The sequence below is a fragment of the Oncorhynchus kisutch genome, linkage group LG30 (assembly GCF_002021735.2).
Source record: "Oncorhynchus kisutch isolate 150728-3 linkage group LG30, Okis_V2, whole genome shotgun sequence".
NCBI lineage: Eukaryota > Metazoa > Chordata > Actinopteri > Salmoniformes > Salmonidae > Oncorhynchus > Oncorhynchus kisutch.
In genome coordinates this window covers 20,055,447-20,074,026 of record NC_034203.2, presented here as the reverse complement: position 1 = coordinate 20,074,026, position 18,580 = coordinate 20,055,447, and the positions used below count along the sequence as shown (strand labels likewise).

Sequence of the window (18,580 nt, the reverse complement as noted above, 5' to 3'; positions counted from 1 at the left end):
GTATGTCTAATTATAGAAAAGAATACTTAGGAACTCAAGGAGTAACAAGGAAAACCGTCCTATAAATAATTAATGGCAAATTGACTGTTCAAGGAGGCGGTCCTGTACAAAGTGGGAAGATACAGTATCAAAGTAATCAAGATCACAGAAGTTACTTCGAAGTCAGAACCTTTCTATAATTTGGCATTACACTACTCAATTTCAGTGTTATGTTGCTATTTTTTTAAACCAAGAATAACTCAATGCAAAGACAAAATTCTCTGCAAATAATTTATTAATATATACAAATAAAAAACATCTCTTGGTCGTTTATCAGATAATAGGTAAGTACTGTAAGTCTTGGCTGTCTAGCAAATCCAATTGATTTCATGTGTTGATGTGTACTGATTGCAACATGACTTAATACAAAATGAAAGTATTTGAGACAGGATTTGTATTATCGAATAGATGTTTAGTTTAATGTGACATAAGAGAAATATACTGTAGCATGAGTGAAATGTCTCAGTCACTGATTCTTCTGTTGAGTTTTCAAACATTGTCAACTCCTAACAACATTCTTAATGCAAAGCCACACCATTGAAAACTTCATTGCAGAACGAAAACAAGTCCAGTTTAAAGGTGTTGCCATTCCTTGAATCATCAAACACATAGGCCAAACATAGGGGTAAAACAAAGACTATTGAAGATGACACAATGGGCTCAAAAAGCATTCATACAAAGATGAGTCATTTTGCATTTTATTTTCATTTTGACTTGTGCTTTGGCCTTTAAAATGTAGCTTCTTGCTGGATGTACCTCTATTGAAATACATTTGTACAAGTTCTTATTAAAAATAACACATTTCAATTCAACCTCAAATCATGTTAAAATGTTCTATTGGTCAATAACTTTATTCAAAAAGAGGATTTCAAAAGATTCATATTCCACTTTTGTGCATAAAGGCCCTCAATGTCACTGAATTATATACATCCACTATACTAGTGTACGATCCGCTCAAAGTCTATTCCAAAGTATTCTTGCTCATTAAAATCAAAGGACTTCGGTTTAGTTCATTTTTCCAACCTGGTCAGTTCTTCAGATCCTGAATGACGAAATTTCCATTCAACCAAGCCACTATGTTCCAATCCCCGGACTCAGACTGGCCATGAAATGGAGCAGTAGTTTCCAGAGGCTTTGATAAGAAGATCTGATGGACCTTCAAACAAGTTCAAGTACCTATGATGAGAGAAAAATACATGTGAACAGGAAGGAAACACCATGGCTGCATTTACACAGGCATCCCAATTCTGATATTTTTTTCTCTAATTGATCTTATGACCAATCAGATCAGCTCTGAAAAAGAACTGATTGGTCAAAAGACCAATTAGTGGTAAGAAAATATCGGAATTGGGCAGCCTTTGTAGTCTACATTTTATCCAGGCTGAAAACCCTACATAGACCCCAATTGACATTGAGATGGTCATTGTGAGTTCCCAACAAGAGAAAGACTGTGTAAATGCTAAGTACGTAAGTAGACAAATACAATCAAAAAGCAAACCTTGATTGTTCCTTGACTGTTTGCAGCAATCAGCACATTGGAGTCCTATAAGAGAGGTCAGAAAAACACAAACCATGAAACTGTTAAATTAGTACTTGTGATTGATTGACACCAACATTATTCTATTTCCCTAATTATAATTTTACTACTAAATAACAACAATGTGGCCTCAAAGAGTGTCTATAAATGTATCGATAATATTCAAACAATGTCATCAGGTTATCAATTTCATATGGTGCAAAACCGGTAGAAAACTGAGCTGCTGCTAAAGGAAATTCAGTGAAACAGAAAGGAACAATGTTGATACCTCGCTCTACAACCAAGGGGCATGAATTGAGGAGCAAACTGAACACGAGAGTAAATTCAGTAACTTTTGGAAAATATGCAGTGGCCTTAATAAAAATGATTATTTATTGTTGAAACCGATGCATTTTGGCCCATAGACTTCATCAGGGGGGGGGGTCATTTAAGCAGTGACAGGGGGGTAATTTAAGTAGTGACACACCATGGTGTATGACTGTGTTGCCAGGTAGTTCAACCCTGTGTTCTTGTATTTACCAACCATGGAAATTGTAGGTGATTTGATGTGTTTGAGATAGTGACCATTATCTTAGACCAAACTGTTTGTGTAATGAGCCATTCTTGTGGCAGTTACTTGTCCTTGTGTGAGAGAGTAATAACATGCTCCACTGGACAGTGGTGTCAGTCTGCCTAGAGGAATACGCTAGCTTCTTATACTCCCTATACCGGGAGCATCATTAAGGTCACAAGACAGGCATTTGTTGTCAGTAAATATTTTGTTTGCAGCCGATTCAAAAGGCTCAAAAACCGTAACGCAGACATATACACTGGATATCAGACATACGAATCTCCACTGGTCTGACAAACACACTCTTACCCCGTCAGGCATAGCTCTCCAGCATACAGCGCTGACAAACTCATTGGTGTCATCTTCCTTCTTGTCTTTATCCAGCACACTCTTCACAGTGTCAAACTTAAATGTCAGCAGTGTCTTGGACAGGCCTTTGTAGTATAGATACAGAGAGTTGTTCTCACTTCCTGCAGAGAAAATAATCACATCATTGTCAGTGATTGAACTCCAAAATCTGGCATTTCATCAGTTCTTTTAGTACTCATCAAATAAAAGTACACTACATTTAAAAGCACCCAAAAGGAATTGTGAAACAACTGCACAATTGGTCATTTAGTCTCCAAACAGCATGAATTCTTAAGCCACATATGAATGTCAAATCAGATTGACACAATCTGAGTAAAAGCATTTTCAAATGTGTGGCACTGGACTTTTCCAGCACCACACAGCATGCAGCTGTCAACATGGTCCGGTCCCACTTACCACACGCAACATAGTCTCCATTGGAGGCAAGGCCAACAAAGTTCTTCTCATTGATGTGGCCCTTGAATGAGCGCAAGCAGTGGGGCTTGTTTACATTCCACAGCTTCAGCTGGCTATCTGTTGAGCTGTGTGGTATAGAAGAGGAAATATGTCAGCAGAACATGCACTTCAGCTACAGATATGTTTTTCTTGCATCGGCTGCATATCAACGCACTGCTTCCTCTGATGTCGCCCTTCCACATCTGCGGTGAAAGGTGAGAGCATGTATGTTAGACCATGAGACATCCCTAAATTATTTTTTCTTGCAGATTTGTCTGTAGCGCCCGAACGGCTTGGCCAACAAACTATGGAAAGAAGATGAGCCTCTCACAAACACTATGGTGTTCTATATTTTGCTCTACAACCCCCCAACAAATGTTATGGGATTACCGTGAAAGGAACCTGTAACAGTTTTTAAAAATGAATGGAAGTGTGAAGGTAGTTGTGCCTACATAAAAAAAAGTTTTATTTATTTATTGTAAACCTCTAAAAACAGCACCAGTTAAAGGTCTGGACACCTACTCATTCAAGGATTTTCTGTATTTTGCCATTTTCTACATTGTAAAATAATAGTGAAGACATCAAAACCATAAAAAAAACACATGTAATCATGTAGTAAGCAAAAAAAAGTGTTAAACAAATCAAAATATATTTTAGATTCTTCAAAAGTAGCCACCCTTTGCCTTGATGACAGCTTTGCACACTCTTGGCACTCTCAACCAGTTTCATGAGGAATGCTTTTCCAACAGTCTTGAAGGAGTTCCCACATTTGCTGAGTACTTGTTGGCTGCTTTTCCTTCACTCTGCGGTCCAACTCATCCAAAACCATCGCAACTGGATTGAGGTCGTGTGATTGTGGAGAACAGGTCATCTGATGCAGCACCATCACGCTCTTCCTTGGTCAAATAGCCCTTTGTTTTGGGTCATTGTCCTGTTGAAAAACAAATAATAGTCCCACTAAGCGGATGGCATTTCGCTGCAGAATGCTGTGGTATCCATGCTGGTTAAGTGTGCCTTGAATTCTAAATAAATCACAGACAGTGTCACCAGCAAAGCACCCCCACACCGCCTCCTACATGCTTCACGGTGGGAAGCACACGTGCGGAGATCATCCGTTCACCTACTCTCTCAAAGACACGGCGGTAGGAACCAAAAATCTCAAATGTGTGTTTTAGCAGTGCTTTTTTTTAGCAGCAATTCAACCATAAAAGCCTGATTCCCAGAGTCTCCTCTGAACAGTTGATGTTGAGATGTGTCTGTTACTTGAACACTGAAGCATTTATTTGGGCTGCAATTTCTGAGGCTGGTAACTAACACATTTTCTGCAGCAGAGGTAACTCTAGATCTTCCTTTCCTGTGGCAGTTCTAATGAGAGCCAGTTTCATCATAGCACTTGATGGTTTTTGTGACGGCACTTGAAGAAACTTTCAAAGTTCGAGACATTTTCCAGGCTGACTGACCTACATGTCTTAAAGTAATGGACTGTCATTTCTCTTTTCTTATTTCAGCTGTTCTTGCCATAATATAGAGCGTTTTTTTTAATTAACCAAATAAGGCTATCTTCTGTGTTCCACCCCTACCATGTCACAACATAACTGATTGGCCACTAGCGGAAAGAAATTCCACAAATTAACAAGGCACACCTGTTACTTGAAATGCATTCCAGGTGAGTACCTCATGAAGCTGGTTGAGAGAACGCCAAGAGTGTGCAAAGCTGTCATCAAGGCAAAGGGTGGCTACTTTGAAGAATCTAAAATATGAAATATATTTTGATTTGTTTAACACTTTTTGGGTTACTACATGATTCCATTTTATTTCATAGTTTAGATGTCTTTAGTATTATTATACAATGTAGAAAATAGTGAAATGAACAACCCTGTAATGAATAGGTGAGTCTAAACTTTTGACTGGTACTATATCTATCTATACACTGCTCAAAAAAATAAAGGGAACACTAAAATACCACATCCTAGATCTGAATGAAAGAAATATTCTCATTAAATACTTTTTTCTTTACATAGTTGAATGTGCCGACAACAAAATCACAAAAATTATCAATGGAAATCAAATTTATCAACCCATGGAGGTCTGGATTTGGAGTCAAAATTAAAGTTGAAAACCACACTACAGGCTGATCCAACTTTGATGTAATGTCTTTAAACCAAGTCAAAATGAGGCTTAGTAGTGTGTGTGGTCTCCACGTGCCTTTATGACCTCCCTACAACACCTGGGCATGATCCTGATGAGGTGGCAGTGCTCCTCCTGCTCCTCCTTGCACAAAAGCGGAGGTAGCGGTCCTGCTGCTGGGTTGCTGCCCTCCTACGGCCTCCTCCACATCTGATGTACTGGCCTGTCTCCTGGTAGCGCATCCATGCTCTGGACACTACGCTGACAGACATAGCAAGTCTTCTTGCCACAGCTCGCATTGATGTGCCATCCTGGATGAGCTGCACTACCTGAGCCACTTGTGTGGTTTGTAGACTCAGTCTCAAATATCACTAGAGTGAAAGCACCGCCAGCATTCAAAAGTGACCAAAACATCAGCCAGGAAGCATAGGAACCAAGAAGTGGTCTGTGGTCACCACCTGCAGAACCACTCCTTTATTGGGGGTGTCTTGCCAATTGCCTATAATTTCCACCTGTTGTATATTCCATTTGCACAACAGCATGTGAAATGTATTGTCAATCAGTGTTGCTTCCTAAGTGGACAGTTTGATTTCACAGAAGTGTGATTGACTTGGAGTTACATTGTGTTGTTTAAGTGTTCCCTTTATTTTTTTGAGCAACACACACACACACACACACACACACACACACACACACACACACATCCTAGATGTAGGACACACTATTCAAATCCTTGTTTCTCATGATTTATTTTTTTGTCCTTTTTGCCATTCATGAATGTGTTATTCAATGTGTTTCTATGGTCCATAGTATGACCAGCTTTAAACAATTCCATACGTCGTCAGTTTAGCGCCACCCAACGTCTTAGGCTCTAAAGAATTAAGATCAGTGACCTAAAAGGCAAATGCTGTATTAATTTGGGGAACATTTACCATACAGTCATTCAAAATGTCAAACTGTGACAACCCAAACTTAATTTGATTGAGGTGACTTACGCAGATACAATTTCCTCTCCGTTGACAAACTTAGCGTAGGACACAGCTTTCCTGTGGCCTTTGAACACCATGATAGGCTGTTTAGTGTTGCGGAGGTCGTAGTAGTGGACACAGTGGTCTGGGAGAAAACGCAGAAAAGGACACAGTTGTAATTTGGGGGAGGGGGTTTGGAAGAAGTAGCAGCGCATTCAGGTCATTCTCATGAAACCATTAAAATACCATTGCAGTAATGATTTTAAATTTAAAACATGCAATTTGGTAATATAACAAAATATCATAAGATAGTGTTCTCTACCTTGCACAAAGAGTGATTTCAATATAGTAATGAATTATTTTTATATTTTATTGCGTTTTCTGCTAAAATTCTCATTACTGCAACCGTCCAGCTGTCTGAATGTATGTTATGTTGTAATTTAAAACAGAGTAAAATGAAAATAATCTGAAAAAAATAAATGGATGTTCTAGACGTTTTCAAATGACAGAAAATATGAACTGAATATTCATGTATAATAATAAATGGAAAAAAATTTGGAAAAATTAAGTGTCTATGACTGATGTTCTCATCCTCCACAACATTTTGAAGGACTGTTTACAGAGAATTTTAAATAAAGTGTGATTTTGAATGAAGCAAAACATCTGTCAGTACCTTCAAGATGGCTACCAGGTAAGCAGATCTCTTTATATTTCTCCAGTTAAAAGTTTAAAAAGATCCTCGTCAGACTGTATACACAACATAATTAATTATCATTACAGATAACGGTAGGTTTCCACGTTTAGAAAAACGTTATTTAACATTTTCTATGACAATATACTTCATTAATGTCTAATTATGTACATTGAGTAAACATTTGCTTAGTCATCATGTCTTTTCTATTGTTAGCAAAACATTCTAAGGTTTCTCATCCTCCGCAACAACATTATGACATGTCCATAACAGTAAGATTCTCATGTTTGAGACATGCTCATTTCATGCTACCTTTCCAGTTCCAGATATCATAAACAAAATCAAAATAGTAAAATCAAGAAAGATCTAGATCTGACAAAGAAGCAACATGAAAAGAAGAAAACAGTAGCAGGAAAACTCAAAAAGGTATTACAGAAGATAGAAACAGCTAAAAGCTGTATTGGACATGACATCATCAAGCCAGGAAGATGATACACTTCAACATGTCCATGAAGCAAATTAAGTTATTCAAAATCTTCAAGAAGACACAGCCTCCCCAAGAGAACAGCCATTTTCACCTCAACTCATAAAAGAGAGACATCTCTACAGACACCAGGACCAATGAAGACATCTACCCCAAAGGAATCACCCAAAAAGAGGAACAGGAGAAAGAAAACACTATCAAAATTGAGGTCAAAGCTGCGTTACACAGAAAAGAAGCTGCTGGTCAACCTAAAGAAAAGACTTGAGATGATGGCCAAGAGGAAGCAGGTAATTGTCATCATGGAAGGCAGAGAGGTCCAGAAGAAAACTACTAAGAGAGGTCAGAGAACATCACTCAATAACAGCCAGAGAAGACTAATGCGCAAGCTTGTTAGCCACTTCCTTCATCAAGATCTCCACTATAATAAATGGGAAATCCGGGAATTTAAAAAAAAAAAAGGGCCAGATAGTGTCCGTTAAGGCGCTCTTATGGAATATCTTCATAGAAGATTTGTCTGTTAAGGCACAACCTTTCCAAGCCTTAATTATTTAAACTTAAGTCATTTTGGATTGGCCAGCAAAGAGTCACACAGAGAAACATGTGCTTGCAAAACAGATTAAAACTTTGGCTTGAAGATAAAGACACTGCATCAGCTTGGGGTCACAGAAACATCCAAGAGACACTTTACAGGCCAGTGTGTGTAGTGATGATGACATAGTATTCTAATGTTTATGCATGTTGTTTTTGTGTGTTCTCTGATTTTAGACTATAGTGGCTTGCGAAAGTATTCACCACCTTGGCATTTTTCCTATTTTGATGCCTTACAACCTGGAATTATAATACATTTTTGGGGAGTTTGTATAATTTGATTAACACAACATGCCTACCACTTTGAAGATGCAAAATATTTTTTATTGTTTAAAACAAGAAATAAGACAAAAAAACTGAACTTGAGAGTGCATAACTATTCACAACCCCCCAAAGTCAATACTTTGTAGAGTCACCTTATGCAGCATTTACAGCTGCAAGTCTCTTGGGCTATGTCTGGATTTTTGCCCATCCTTCAAGGCAAAACTGCTCCAGCTCCTTCAAGTTGGATGGGTTCCGATGGTGTACAGCAATCTTTAAATTATACCAGATTCTCAATTGGATTGAGGTCAGGGCTTTGACTAAATCATTCCAGGACATTTCAACGTCTCCCCTTAAACCACTCGTGTGTTGCTTTAGCAGTATGCTTAGGGTCATTGTCCTGCTGGAAGGTGAACCTCCGACCCAGTCTCAAATCTCTTGAAGACTGAAACAGGTTTCCTCAAGAATTCCCCTGTATTTAGCACTATCCATCATTCCTTCAATTATGACCAGTTTCCCAGTCGGTGAAAAACATATCCTCAGCATGATGCTGCCACCTCCATGCATCACTGTGGGGATGGCGTTCTCGGGGTGATGAGAGGTGTTGGGTTTGCGCCAGACATAGCGTTTTCCTTGATGGCCAAAAAGCTACATTTTAGTCTCATCTAACCAGAGTACCTTCATCTATATGTTTAGGGAGTCTCCCAGATGCCTTTTGGCGAACACCAAATGTGTTTGCTTATTTTTTATTTATTTAAGCTATGGCTTTTTTCTGGCCATTCTTCCAGTAAATCCCAGCTCTGTGGAGTGTACAGCTTAAAGTGGTCCTATGGACAGTTACTCCAATCTCCGCTGTGGAGCTATGCAGCTCATTCAGGGTCATCTTTGGTCTCTTTGTTGCCTCTCTGATTAATGGCCTCCTTGCCTAGTCCGTGAGTTTTGGTGGGCGGCCCTCTCTTGGCAGGTTTGTTGGTGTGCCATATTCTGTCCATTTTTTAATAATGGATTTAAAAATGGTGCTCCATGGGATGTTCAAAGTTAGATTTTTTATAATCCAACCCTGATCTGCACTTCACAACTTCGTCCCTGGCCTGTTTGGAGAGTTCCTTGGTCTTCATAGTGCCACTTGCTTGGTGGTGCCCCTTGCTTAGTGGTATGGTAGACTCTGGGGCCTTTCTGAACAGTTGAAGTCTGAAGTTTACATACACCTTAGCCAAATACATTTAAACTCAGTTTCATAATGCCTGACATTTAATCCTAGTAAAAAATAGCCTCGTCTAAAAGGTCAGTTAGGATCACCACATTTTAAGAATGTTAAAATGTCAGAATAATAGTAGAGAGAATTATATATTTCAGCTTTTATTTCTATCATCACATTCCCAGTGGGTCAGAAATGTACATCTACCAAAAACAAATTGAGTGTCATTTCCTATAAATTGTTTAACTTGGGTCAAATGTTTCAGGTAGGCCTCGCCCCGACCTGGGTGCGAACCAGGGACGCTCTGCACACGTCAACAGTCACCCTCGAAGCATCGTTACCCATCGCTCCACAAAAGCTGGGGCCCTTGCAGAGTAAGGGGATCCACTACTTCAAGGTCTCAGAGCAAGTGAGGTCACTTATTGAAACGCCACTAACTAGCTAGCCATTTCACTTCGGCTACACATGCACAAAGTAGATGTCCTAACCGACTTGCCAAAACTATAGTTTGTTAACAAGACATTTGTGGAGTGGTTGAAAAACAAGTTAATGACTCCAACAACAAGTATATGTAAACTTCCGACTTCAACTGTATACTAAGATAATTTGACAGATCACGTGACACTTAAATAAAGTCCACCTGTGTGGAATCTAACTAATTATTAGACTTCTGAAATTGGTTGCACCAGATCTTATTTAGGGGCTTCCTAGTAAAGGGGGTGAATGCATATGCACGCAGCACTTTTCCATTTAAAATATTTTGAAACAAATAATTTCTTTCATTTCACTTCACCAATTTGGACTATTTTGTCAATGCCCATTACATGAAATCCAAATAAATATCAATTAAAATTACAGGTTGTAATGCACCAAAATAGGAAAAATACCAAGGGGGTGAATACTTTTGCAAGGCACTGTATTGTTTGTTCTGTACTTTTGAAGCACTGCAAAATGAACTTGAATCCATGATTGTGCCAATATTATCTCATTTATCAAATTGTATGCTTTTAACCATACCGCAGTCTTAGTATACTTATCATTACCGAAATCCTCAACCTAATTTTTAAAACATCTGTTGCGGTAATGATACATGTGTTCATTTAATGTTAATGTTGCTTTTAAATGCACGTGCAGAATATCTACATTATGACCTTTCAGGCTTGCCACATTTTGAAAATATGTCAGTCAAAATCAAATAAAAATGTTAATTTAAAAATATATTATTTCAGAGAGTTTCAAGTAACTTTGCATGACTGTTAATAATCCTTTAAATGTGAAAATGTATTAGCTTTCCTAATGGTCTTGATGTCTTCAGACCATTGCCTTAATGAGATTTTTAAGGACTTGTTTTGGAAAATATGTTCAAAAGGTATTAAATTGTTAGTAAATGTTTATAAATGAATTCTCACAAACACTTCAGACCTTGTTATTAATGCCTAAAAATGACATTTGTTGATGCAAGTATTTAAAGATTTCATGTTTGAAACCAAAGAAACCAAAATTGTGAGAATCACCCACCCATTTGGAGAAGTATTCAGACCCCCTGACTTTCACATTTTGCTAAGTTACAACTTTATTTATTTTCCTCGTGAATCTACACACAATACCCGATAATGACAAAGTGAAAAATAAGGTTTAAGGAATGTTCGAAAATGTGTGTGTGTGTGTATATATAAAACTGAAATATCGCATTGACATAAGTTCAGACCCTTTACTCAGTAGTTCGTAGAAGCACCTTTCGATGCTGTAATCGCTGCCAGTCTTCTTGGGTATGTAGCTACAAGCTTGGCACACCTGTATTTGGAGAGTTTCTCCAATTCTTCTCTGCAGAGCCTCTCATTTTGCAGAGCCTCTCATTTTAAGGTCTCTCCAGAGATGTTGGAACGGGTTCAAGTCCGGTCTCTGGCTGGGCCACTCAAGGACATTCAGATGCTTGTCTCGAAGCCACTCCTGCGTTGTCTAGGCTGTGTGCTTTGGGTCATTGTCTTGTTGGAAGGTGAACCTTCAGCCCGGTCTGAGGTCCTGAGCACTCCGGAGCAGGTTTTCTTCAAAGATCGCTCTGTACTTGCTCCGTTAATTTCTTCCTTCATCCTGACTAGTCTCCCAGTCCCTGCCGCTGAAAAACATTCAAACAGCATTATGCTGCCACCACCACGATTCACCGTAGGGATGGTGCCAGGTTTCCTCCAGACGTGACACTTCAATCTTGTTTTTTTCAGACTGGAGAATCTTGTTTCTCATGGTTTGAAAGTCCATTAGGTGCCTTGTGGCAATCTCCAAGCGGGCTGTCATGTGCCTTTTACTGAGGAGTGGCTTCCGTCTGGCCAGTCTATCATAAAGGCCTGATTGGTGGTGTGCTGCAGAGATGGTTGTCTTTCTGGCAGGTTCTCCCATCTCCACAGAGGAAAGGGGATACCTAGTCAGTTGTACAACTGAATGCATTCAACTGAAATGTGTCTTCCACATTTAACCCAACCCCTCTGAATCAGAGAGGTGCAGAGGGCTGCCATAATCGACACCCGGGAACAGTGGGTTAACTGCCTTGCTCAGGGGCAGAACAGCTCGGGGAGTCGATCCAGCAACCTTTCGGTTACTGGCCCAACACTTACCACTGGATCTCTGTCAGATTGACCATCGTGTTCTTGGTCACCTCCCTGACCAAGGCCCTTTTCCCCCCGATTGCTCAGTTTGGCCGGGTGGTCTGATTGAGGAAGTCCAAAAGTTCTTCCATTTAGGGCCTCTCGAGTGACGCGGCGGTCTAAGGCACTTGATTGATCCCGGGCTGTGTCTCAGCCGGTAGCGACTGGGAGACCCATAAGGCAGCGCACAATTGGCCCAGTATCATCCGGGTTTGAGGAGGATTTGCATGCACACTGACTTCGGTCACCAGTTGGATGGTGTTTCCTCTGACACATTGATGCGGCTTGCTTCCGGGTTAAGCAAGCAGTGTGTCAATAAGCCGTGCGGCTTGAATGGGTCGTGTTTCGGAGGACACACGGCTGTCAACCTTTGCCTCTCCTGAGTAATCACGAAATTGGGGAGAAAAAGGGGTAAAAATAAAATACAACTTCTTCCATTTAAGAATGATGGAGGCCATTGTGTTCTTGGGGACCTTCAATGCTGCAGAAATGTTTTGGTACCCTTCCCCAGATCTGTACCTCGACACAATCCTGTCTCGGAGTTCTACAGACAATTCCTTCGACCTCACGGCTTGGTTTTTGCACTGACATGCACTGTCAACTGTGGGACCTTATATAAACAGGTGTGCCTCTTTCCAAATCATGTCCAATCAATTTAATTTATCACAGGTGGACTCCAGTCAAGTTGTATAATCAATGGAAACAGGATGCAGCTGAGCTCAATTTCTATTCTCATAGCAAAGGTTCGGAATACTAATGTAAATTATGCTTTTTTTTAAAACTAAATGTAGAAACATTTCTAAAAAGCTGTTATCGCTTTGTCATTATGGGGTATTGTGTGTAGATTGATGAGGATTTATTTGATTTAATACATTTTAGAATAAGGCTATAACAAAATGTGGAAATAGTCAAGGGGTCTGAATAATTTCCAAATGTATTGTAGCGTCACAGGTGAACCTACCTGCACAACCAAAAGCAAGATGATACCGCGACGTTGGACTGAACTTTACACAGCACACATTTGCTTTGGCCTCGATGCTGGCGACTGAATTGTCAAGGTTGGTAGACCATAACTTCACTGAAAGATAAACAAAAACCAGATGCAATCCTAGATCAATAACAAAACACCAAAGATGTTGAAACTAGCACTATGTTCACTTTAAATCCAGCAGGCATCTTGTTTATTAGGACACAGGGAGAAGAGCAAACAAACGATTGCATTGTTTCAACATTACCTTTTGCATCATCAGAACCAGAGGCTAGAAGCTTGGGATCCATGAGGTTGAAATCGACACTCCAACACCTTTTCTCATGCTCCTGAAGGAACATCACAGGTGTGAAACAAACATAACTGACTTCTACAACAGAAGAGATTTCAAATCTACAGAGCATTCAACCCCCCCAAAAAATCTCACTAGCCCAAGAGAACATTGTATATTTTAGCAATGGTTTACTTTCAAGACAGAGTGCATGAAATATGCATTTAATACAATACATCTGCAAAGTGGACGTTTCCATTTATTAATGGATATACTGTAGTGTCTAAAGAACCAAACAAAAGGTAAAAGCTTCAGGGTATAATAGGGGGCATTAGCAGCAACAATATCCACAGCTGTGGTCTGTTCGATTGTATTGGAGCAGTGGTATGTGGGGAACCTCGGGAAATGAGTGAGTCAGGGGAACCATTTATAAACCATGCATACGTACAAAATATACACCAAAATGTGTGTGTGCAAGTTTCCACAATAGTTGACATTTATAAAAACTTGATGGGAGAATGTCCTTTCCTCCACGCAAAGATTAGACCATGCGTACGCACATCTTCTAGTGGTTCAAGTATTGTATTGCAAGCAGGCAATTAGGGCTAAGTATTTTGTGCAAATGAGGAATATCACAGCCTTATTCATGGGCTCCCGAGTGGCGTAGCGGTCTAAGGCACTGCATTTCAGAGCAAGAGGCGGCACTACAGTCCCTGGTTCGAATCCAGGCTGTATCACATCCGGGCCGTGATTGGGAGTCCCATAGGACGTGGCGCACAATTGGCCTAACGTCGACCAGGTTTGGCTATCATTGTAAATAAGAAATGTGTTCTCAACCGACTTGCCTAGTTGAATATAAAAAAGTTTAAATTAAATAAAAATCATAAATACAAAATACGATGCAGCCATTCACTGTTAGTGAGAAGACCGAAAACTGTGTTTTATTTCTGGAATTAAAAATAATTACACAGGAATCTATACCGAACAAAAATATAAAACACAACATGCAACAATTTCAAAGATTTGACTGAGTTACAGTTCATATAAGGAAATCAGTCAATTTAAATAAATGAATTAGGCCCGAATCTACAGATTTCACATGACTGGGCAAAGGCTCAGCCATGTGTGGGCCTGGGAGGGCATAGGCCCACCCACTGGGAAGCCAGACCGAGCCAATCGTAACAAGTTTTTCCCCACAAAGGGTTCTATTACATACAGAAATACGCTTCAGCACCCCCTCAGACAATCCCACAGCTCAAGAAGCTGGATGTGGAGTTCCTGGGCTGGCGTGGTTACACGTGGTCTGCAGTTGTGAGGCGGGTTGGATGTACTGCCAAATTCTCTAAAACTATGTTGGTAAATTAACATTCAATTCTCTGGCAACAGCTCTGGTGGACATTCCTGCAGGTATTGTGTGACAACTACAAGCACTGAGCTTGTCTGATGCTTTAATTTTTTTTTTAAATGACAGTGAGTGCCAGCGAAAAGGCACCACAGCAAGTGTTTATTGTGCGGTCTGTGCTGAAACTGCAACATAATTTCAGACATTTAGTTTAATTGTTTCTGACTAAAAAGTTCAGTTATCGAAATACCTTATTTGTTTAGGAGGAAGACATGCAAAAGAAACTCGAAACTGGAAAATGTTTACTGGTTGCTCAGCAGGGATCTGTGGAAGACATTTGACTTAGTTGTGGAAACTACTGGAGATCAAGAAACTAGTAAGATATAGGAGGAGCAAGCATTGCGTGAGTATTGTGTGTGCCAAACAGTTGCGGTTAGATAATCACTTTTTCGGACTATTTGGAACAGTGTAAACAAAGTTAGGCTGTAATAAAACCTTTATTACAGGACACTAAAAACTGTTGCATGTATTCGGGAATTGAGGTGTATTTATTGTTTAAGCTAATTTTCCTTGATTGCATTTCAAAGCATGAATGTCTCGTATGCTGTGTGATGACATGAATGAATAAAATATTGATTGATAGATACAGTAGCCTATATAAGTATTGTAATATAGGCCTAAGTAAGTTACGGTATTAAGACTAAACAGGATGCGCTCTGAGGCCTACAGCTTGATGGTTATACAAGGCTACTTTACAAAACCTAATGATAACATTACTTATTATTATAATGATCATAATAACAAGATGAGATCAAGAAAAAGGAGGGTATAGGAACGAGAGCTGCATGTATATTATATGTGACAAACAGGTGCTGTTAAGACTACAATATCATTTTTCTGCCTGTTTGGAACAGTGTAAACACTAAACTTAAATAATACCAGTCTGTCCTAACTGAAAATTAATTAGAATGCCTTTCTCACAGCATAGCAAATATTTAAAAAACAGCTGAATCTGTGAAATTGCTTTCTCCAACATTTTGTCATTGCATGAGGCTTGGTGCTCACAGAACCAGTAGGCTATTAAAACACTCAAACAGGCAACAGAAGCAAGAACGTCTAATGCTGTTTTAGAGAATTTGGCAGTATGTCCAACCGGCCTCACAACCCAGACCACGTGTAACCATGCCAGCTCAGGACCTCCACATCCAGCTTCTTCACCAGCGGGATTGTCTGAGACCAGCCACCTGAACAGCTGGTGAAACCTAGGAGTATTTCTGTCTGTAATAAAGCACTTTATTGAGGAAAAACTAATTCTGACTGGCTGGGCCTGGCTCCATGGCTGTGTCCCTGCCCATTCATGTGAAATCCATAGATTAGGGCCAAATTAATTTATTCCAATTGAAGGATTTCCTTATAAAAACTAACTCTGCATGTAGCGTTTATATTTTTGTTCAGTATATTTAAGTTTTGCTGTATGTAATCCCCTAGGCAGTGCGGTTTATAGAATGGATACTGTGTGTAGCCTACAGTAATTTCAATTTGTTTTGAGAAGCCTAGACAATGTCTCAGAATTAGTAGGCAGTCCAGCATATATAAATAAAAGTATGTGGACAACCCTTCAAAGCCACACCCGTTGCCGACAGGTGTATAAAATCGAGCACACAGCCATGCAATCTCCATAGACGAACATTGGCAGGAGAATGGCCTTCCTGAAGGGCTCAGTGACTTTCAATGTGCTACTGTCATAGGATGCCAAAATGTCAAATTTCTGCCCTGCAAGAGCTGCCCCGGTCACCTGTAAGTGCTGTTATTGTGAAGTGGAAACATCTAGGAGCAACAACAGCGAAGTGGTAGGACACACAAGCTCACACAACCAAACTGCCTCTGGAAGCAACATCAGCAATGTTGGTCGGGAGCTTCATGAAATGGGTTTCCATGGCCGCGCAGCCACGCACCGGACTAAGATCACCATGCCCAATGCCAAGCGTCAGCTGGAGTGGTGTAAAGCTCGCCACCATTGGACTCTGGAGCAGTGGAAACGTGTTCTCTGGAGTGATGAATCACACTCACAATCTGGCATTCCGACAGATGAATCTGGGTTTGGCCGATGCCAGGAGAACGCTACCTGCCCGAATGCATAGTGACAGCTGTAAAGTCTGGTGGAGGAAGAACAATGGTCTGGGGCTGTTTTTCATGGTTTGGGCAAGGCCCGTTAGTTCCACTGAAGGGAAATCTTTACGCTACAGCATACAATGACTTTCTAGACGATCCTGTGCTTCCAACTTTGTGGCAACAGGTTCGGGAAGACCCTTTCAGCATGACATTGCCCTCGTGCACAAAGCGAGGTCCATAGAGAAATGGTTTGTTGAGATCGGTGTGGAAGAACCTGACTAGCCTGCACAGAGCCCTGACCTCCAACACATCGAACTCCTTTGGGATGAATTGGAAATCCGACTGCGAGCCAGGCCTAATTGCCCAAATTTAGTGCCCGACCACACTAATGCTCATGGCTGAATGTAAGCAAGTCCCTGCAGCAATGTTCCACATTCTAGCAGAAAACCTTTCCAGAATAGGATGTCATAGCAGTAAAGGGGGGACCAACTCCATATTAATGCAGGTGATTTTGGAATGAGATGTTCGACAACATTGTTGAATTCAAATGTTTTGCTGACAGGTCCACAACAACTTGCCATCATTGTCTCTTTCAGAAAAGGACAATCCTTTGCCAGATACAGCATAAATTACAGCAAAAAATATAACATTCTGCCAACACAGGAAATAGACCGGTAGCTTATTTAAAATGCTTGACAGTAAGGAGAGGCTACAGTGTGGCTGTCTGATAGAAACACAATAAGCTATTGATAAACAAAATATTGAACAACAATTATCCTTTGAATAGAAGTGTGGGCTGAAGAATACTTTAACATTTTTCCAATATACAGTCAATCTTCCAGGATGCAGGGACAGGCACTCGCCATAGGCAGCATGCAAGTTTAGTTTGAAAAAGTCACTGCGAAATATCAAAACATTCTGCCCACAGCTCTACAGAAATGTGGTTATAAAGGAGGCACCTGGTGCATACCTGATAGACCTTTGACCTTTGGCCAGTGAAACCATCCCACAGGATGACTGTTCCCTCGTAGTCGCTGCTAGCCAACAGATTCTTGTGGTAGCTGCTCCAGCTGATACAGCTGAAACACAAAATGCATGGGGATGTAAGAGCCGAGAACTGTTCTTCCATGTTTCTAGGAGGATTAATGACTACGCTAGATATAGAAAACATATACAGAAATCTATGCCAGCTTTTAAAACAAAACCCCAAATTGTTAAAAGTGTATAGTTTCTATTATAATACATAGTTGGTAATTCTCAACGTTAAAACAGGGTTAAAGGGCACCTGATTTTGGAGTTGCACGTCATTTCATTGACAGGGTAATGAATGTCCACAGCATCCTGGATCACAGTTCCATATTCAAACACCTTGATTTTCTTGGTGACGCCGGCGATGGCAAAGTAATCGCCGTCACGGTCAAATTCAATACTGCAGAGAGAGCGCAAAACATCAAGCTCAATAGCCAATAAGAGGTCACATCAAACGAGTAACACAATGGTAAATGTAGGTGTAATGAAGCAATATTTAATGATTTGTAAAGCATGGTAGCCTATTCCCTATATAGTTCAGTGCACTACTTTTGACCTACACTATATAGGGAATGGGGCTCCTACTGGGAAAAACACCATGTCTCCCATTAGATCGCAATTTTTCCATAGAGATAGAGGCAGCAACCGACATTGCAGTACCTTCTGCTACACTCCAGTGGCAAATAGAAGATGTATTGTGATACAAGAGCACCCTCCGCAGGTCAAAGTACATACTAACCATTAGGATGGAGCTAAATCTAACGAGTAGAATCAGAAAGCTGGTGGACTCAATGGGCCGGTTTCTCTAACCTTAATTAAACCTAGACCTGCATGAAAAAGAAAGCTCAATGGAGAATCTAACCTGCTGCTACTCTGTTATTATCTATGCATAGTCATTTTAATAACTTTACCTACATATAAATATTACCTCTTGGTTAGGGCTTGTAAGTAA

At 40.2% G+C, this 18,580-nt stretch overlaps 1 protein-coding gene across 5 annotated transcripts in view; it reads right to left on the bottom strand.

Annotated features, from left to right (window-relative positions):
• Positions 1 to 430: 430 nt before the first annotated feature.
• The window catches only part of LOC109874805 (E3 ubiquitin-protein ligase COP1), a 35,495-nt gene continuing 17,345 nt past the window's right edge, over positions 431 to 18,580 (bottom strand). For 2 of the 5 annotated variants that reach the window (XM_020466804.2, XM_020466806.2), the window contains exons 12-20: positions 17,885 to 18,028; positions 17,570 to 17,678; positions 13,122 to 13,203; positions 12,848 to 12,964; positions 6,053 to 6,170; positions 2,892 to 3,016; positions 2,436 to 2,596; positions 1,538 to 1,582; positions 431 to 1,215 (exon numbers count right to left, since the gene is read on the bottom strand). In XM_020466804.2, the coding sequence (XP_020322393.1) occupies positions 1,198 to 1,215; positions 1,538 to 1,582; positions 2,436 to 2,596; positions 2,892 to 3,016; positions 6,053 to 6,170; positions 12,848 to 12,964; positions 13,122 to 13,203; positions 17,570 to 17,678; positions 17,885 to 18,028 (919 nt within the window). In that variant the 3' untranslated portion in view covers positions 431 to 1,197. Of the gene's footprint in view, positions 1,216 to 1,537; positions 1,583 to 2,435; positions 2,597 to 2,891; positions 3,017 to 5,703; positions 5,951 to 6,052; positions 6,171 to 12,847; positions 12,965 to 13,121; positions 13,204 to 17,569; positions 17,679 to 17,884; positions 18,029 to 18,580 lie in introns of those variants that run through there. The other 3 variants (XM_020466805.2, XR_004206363.1, XM_020466807.2) reach the window with 3 other exon arrangements.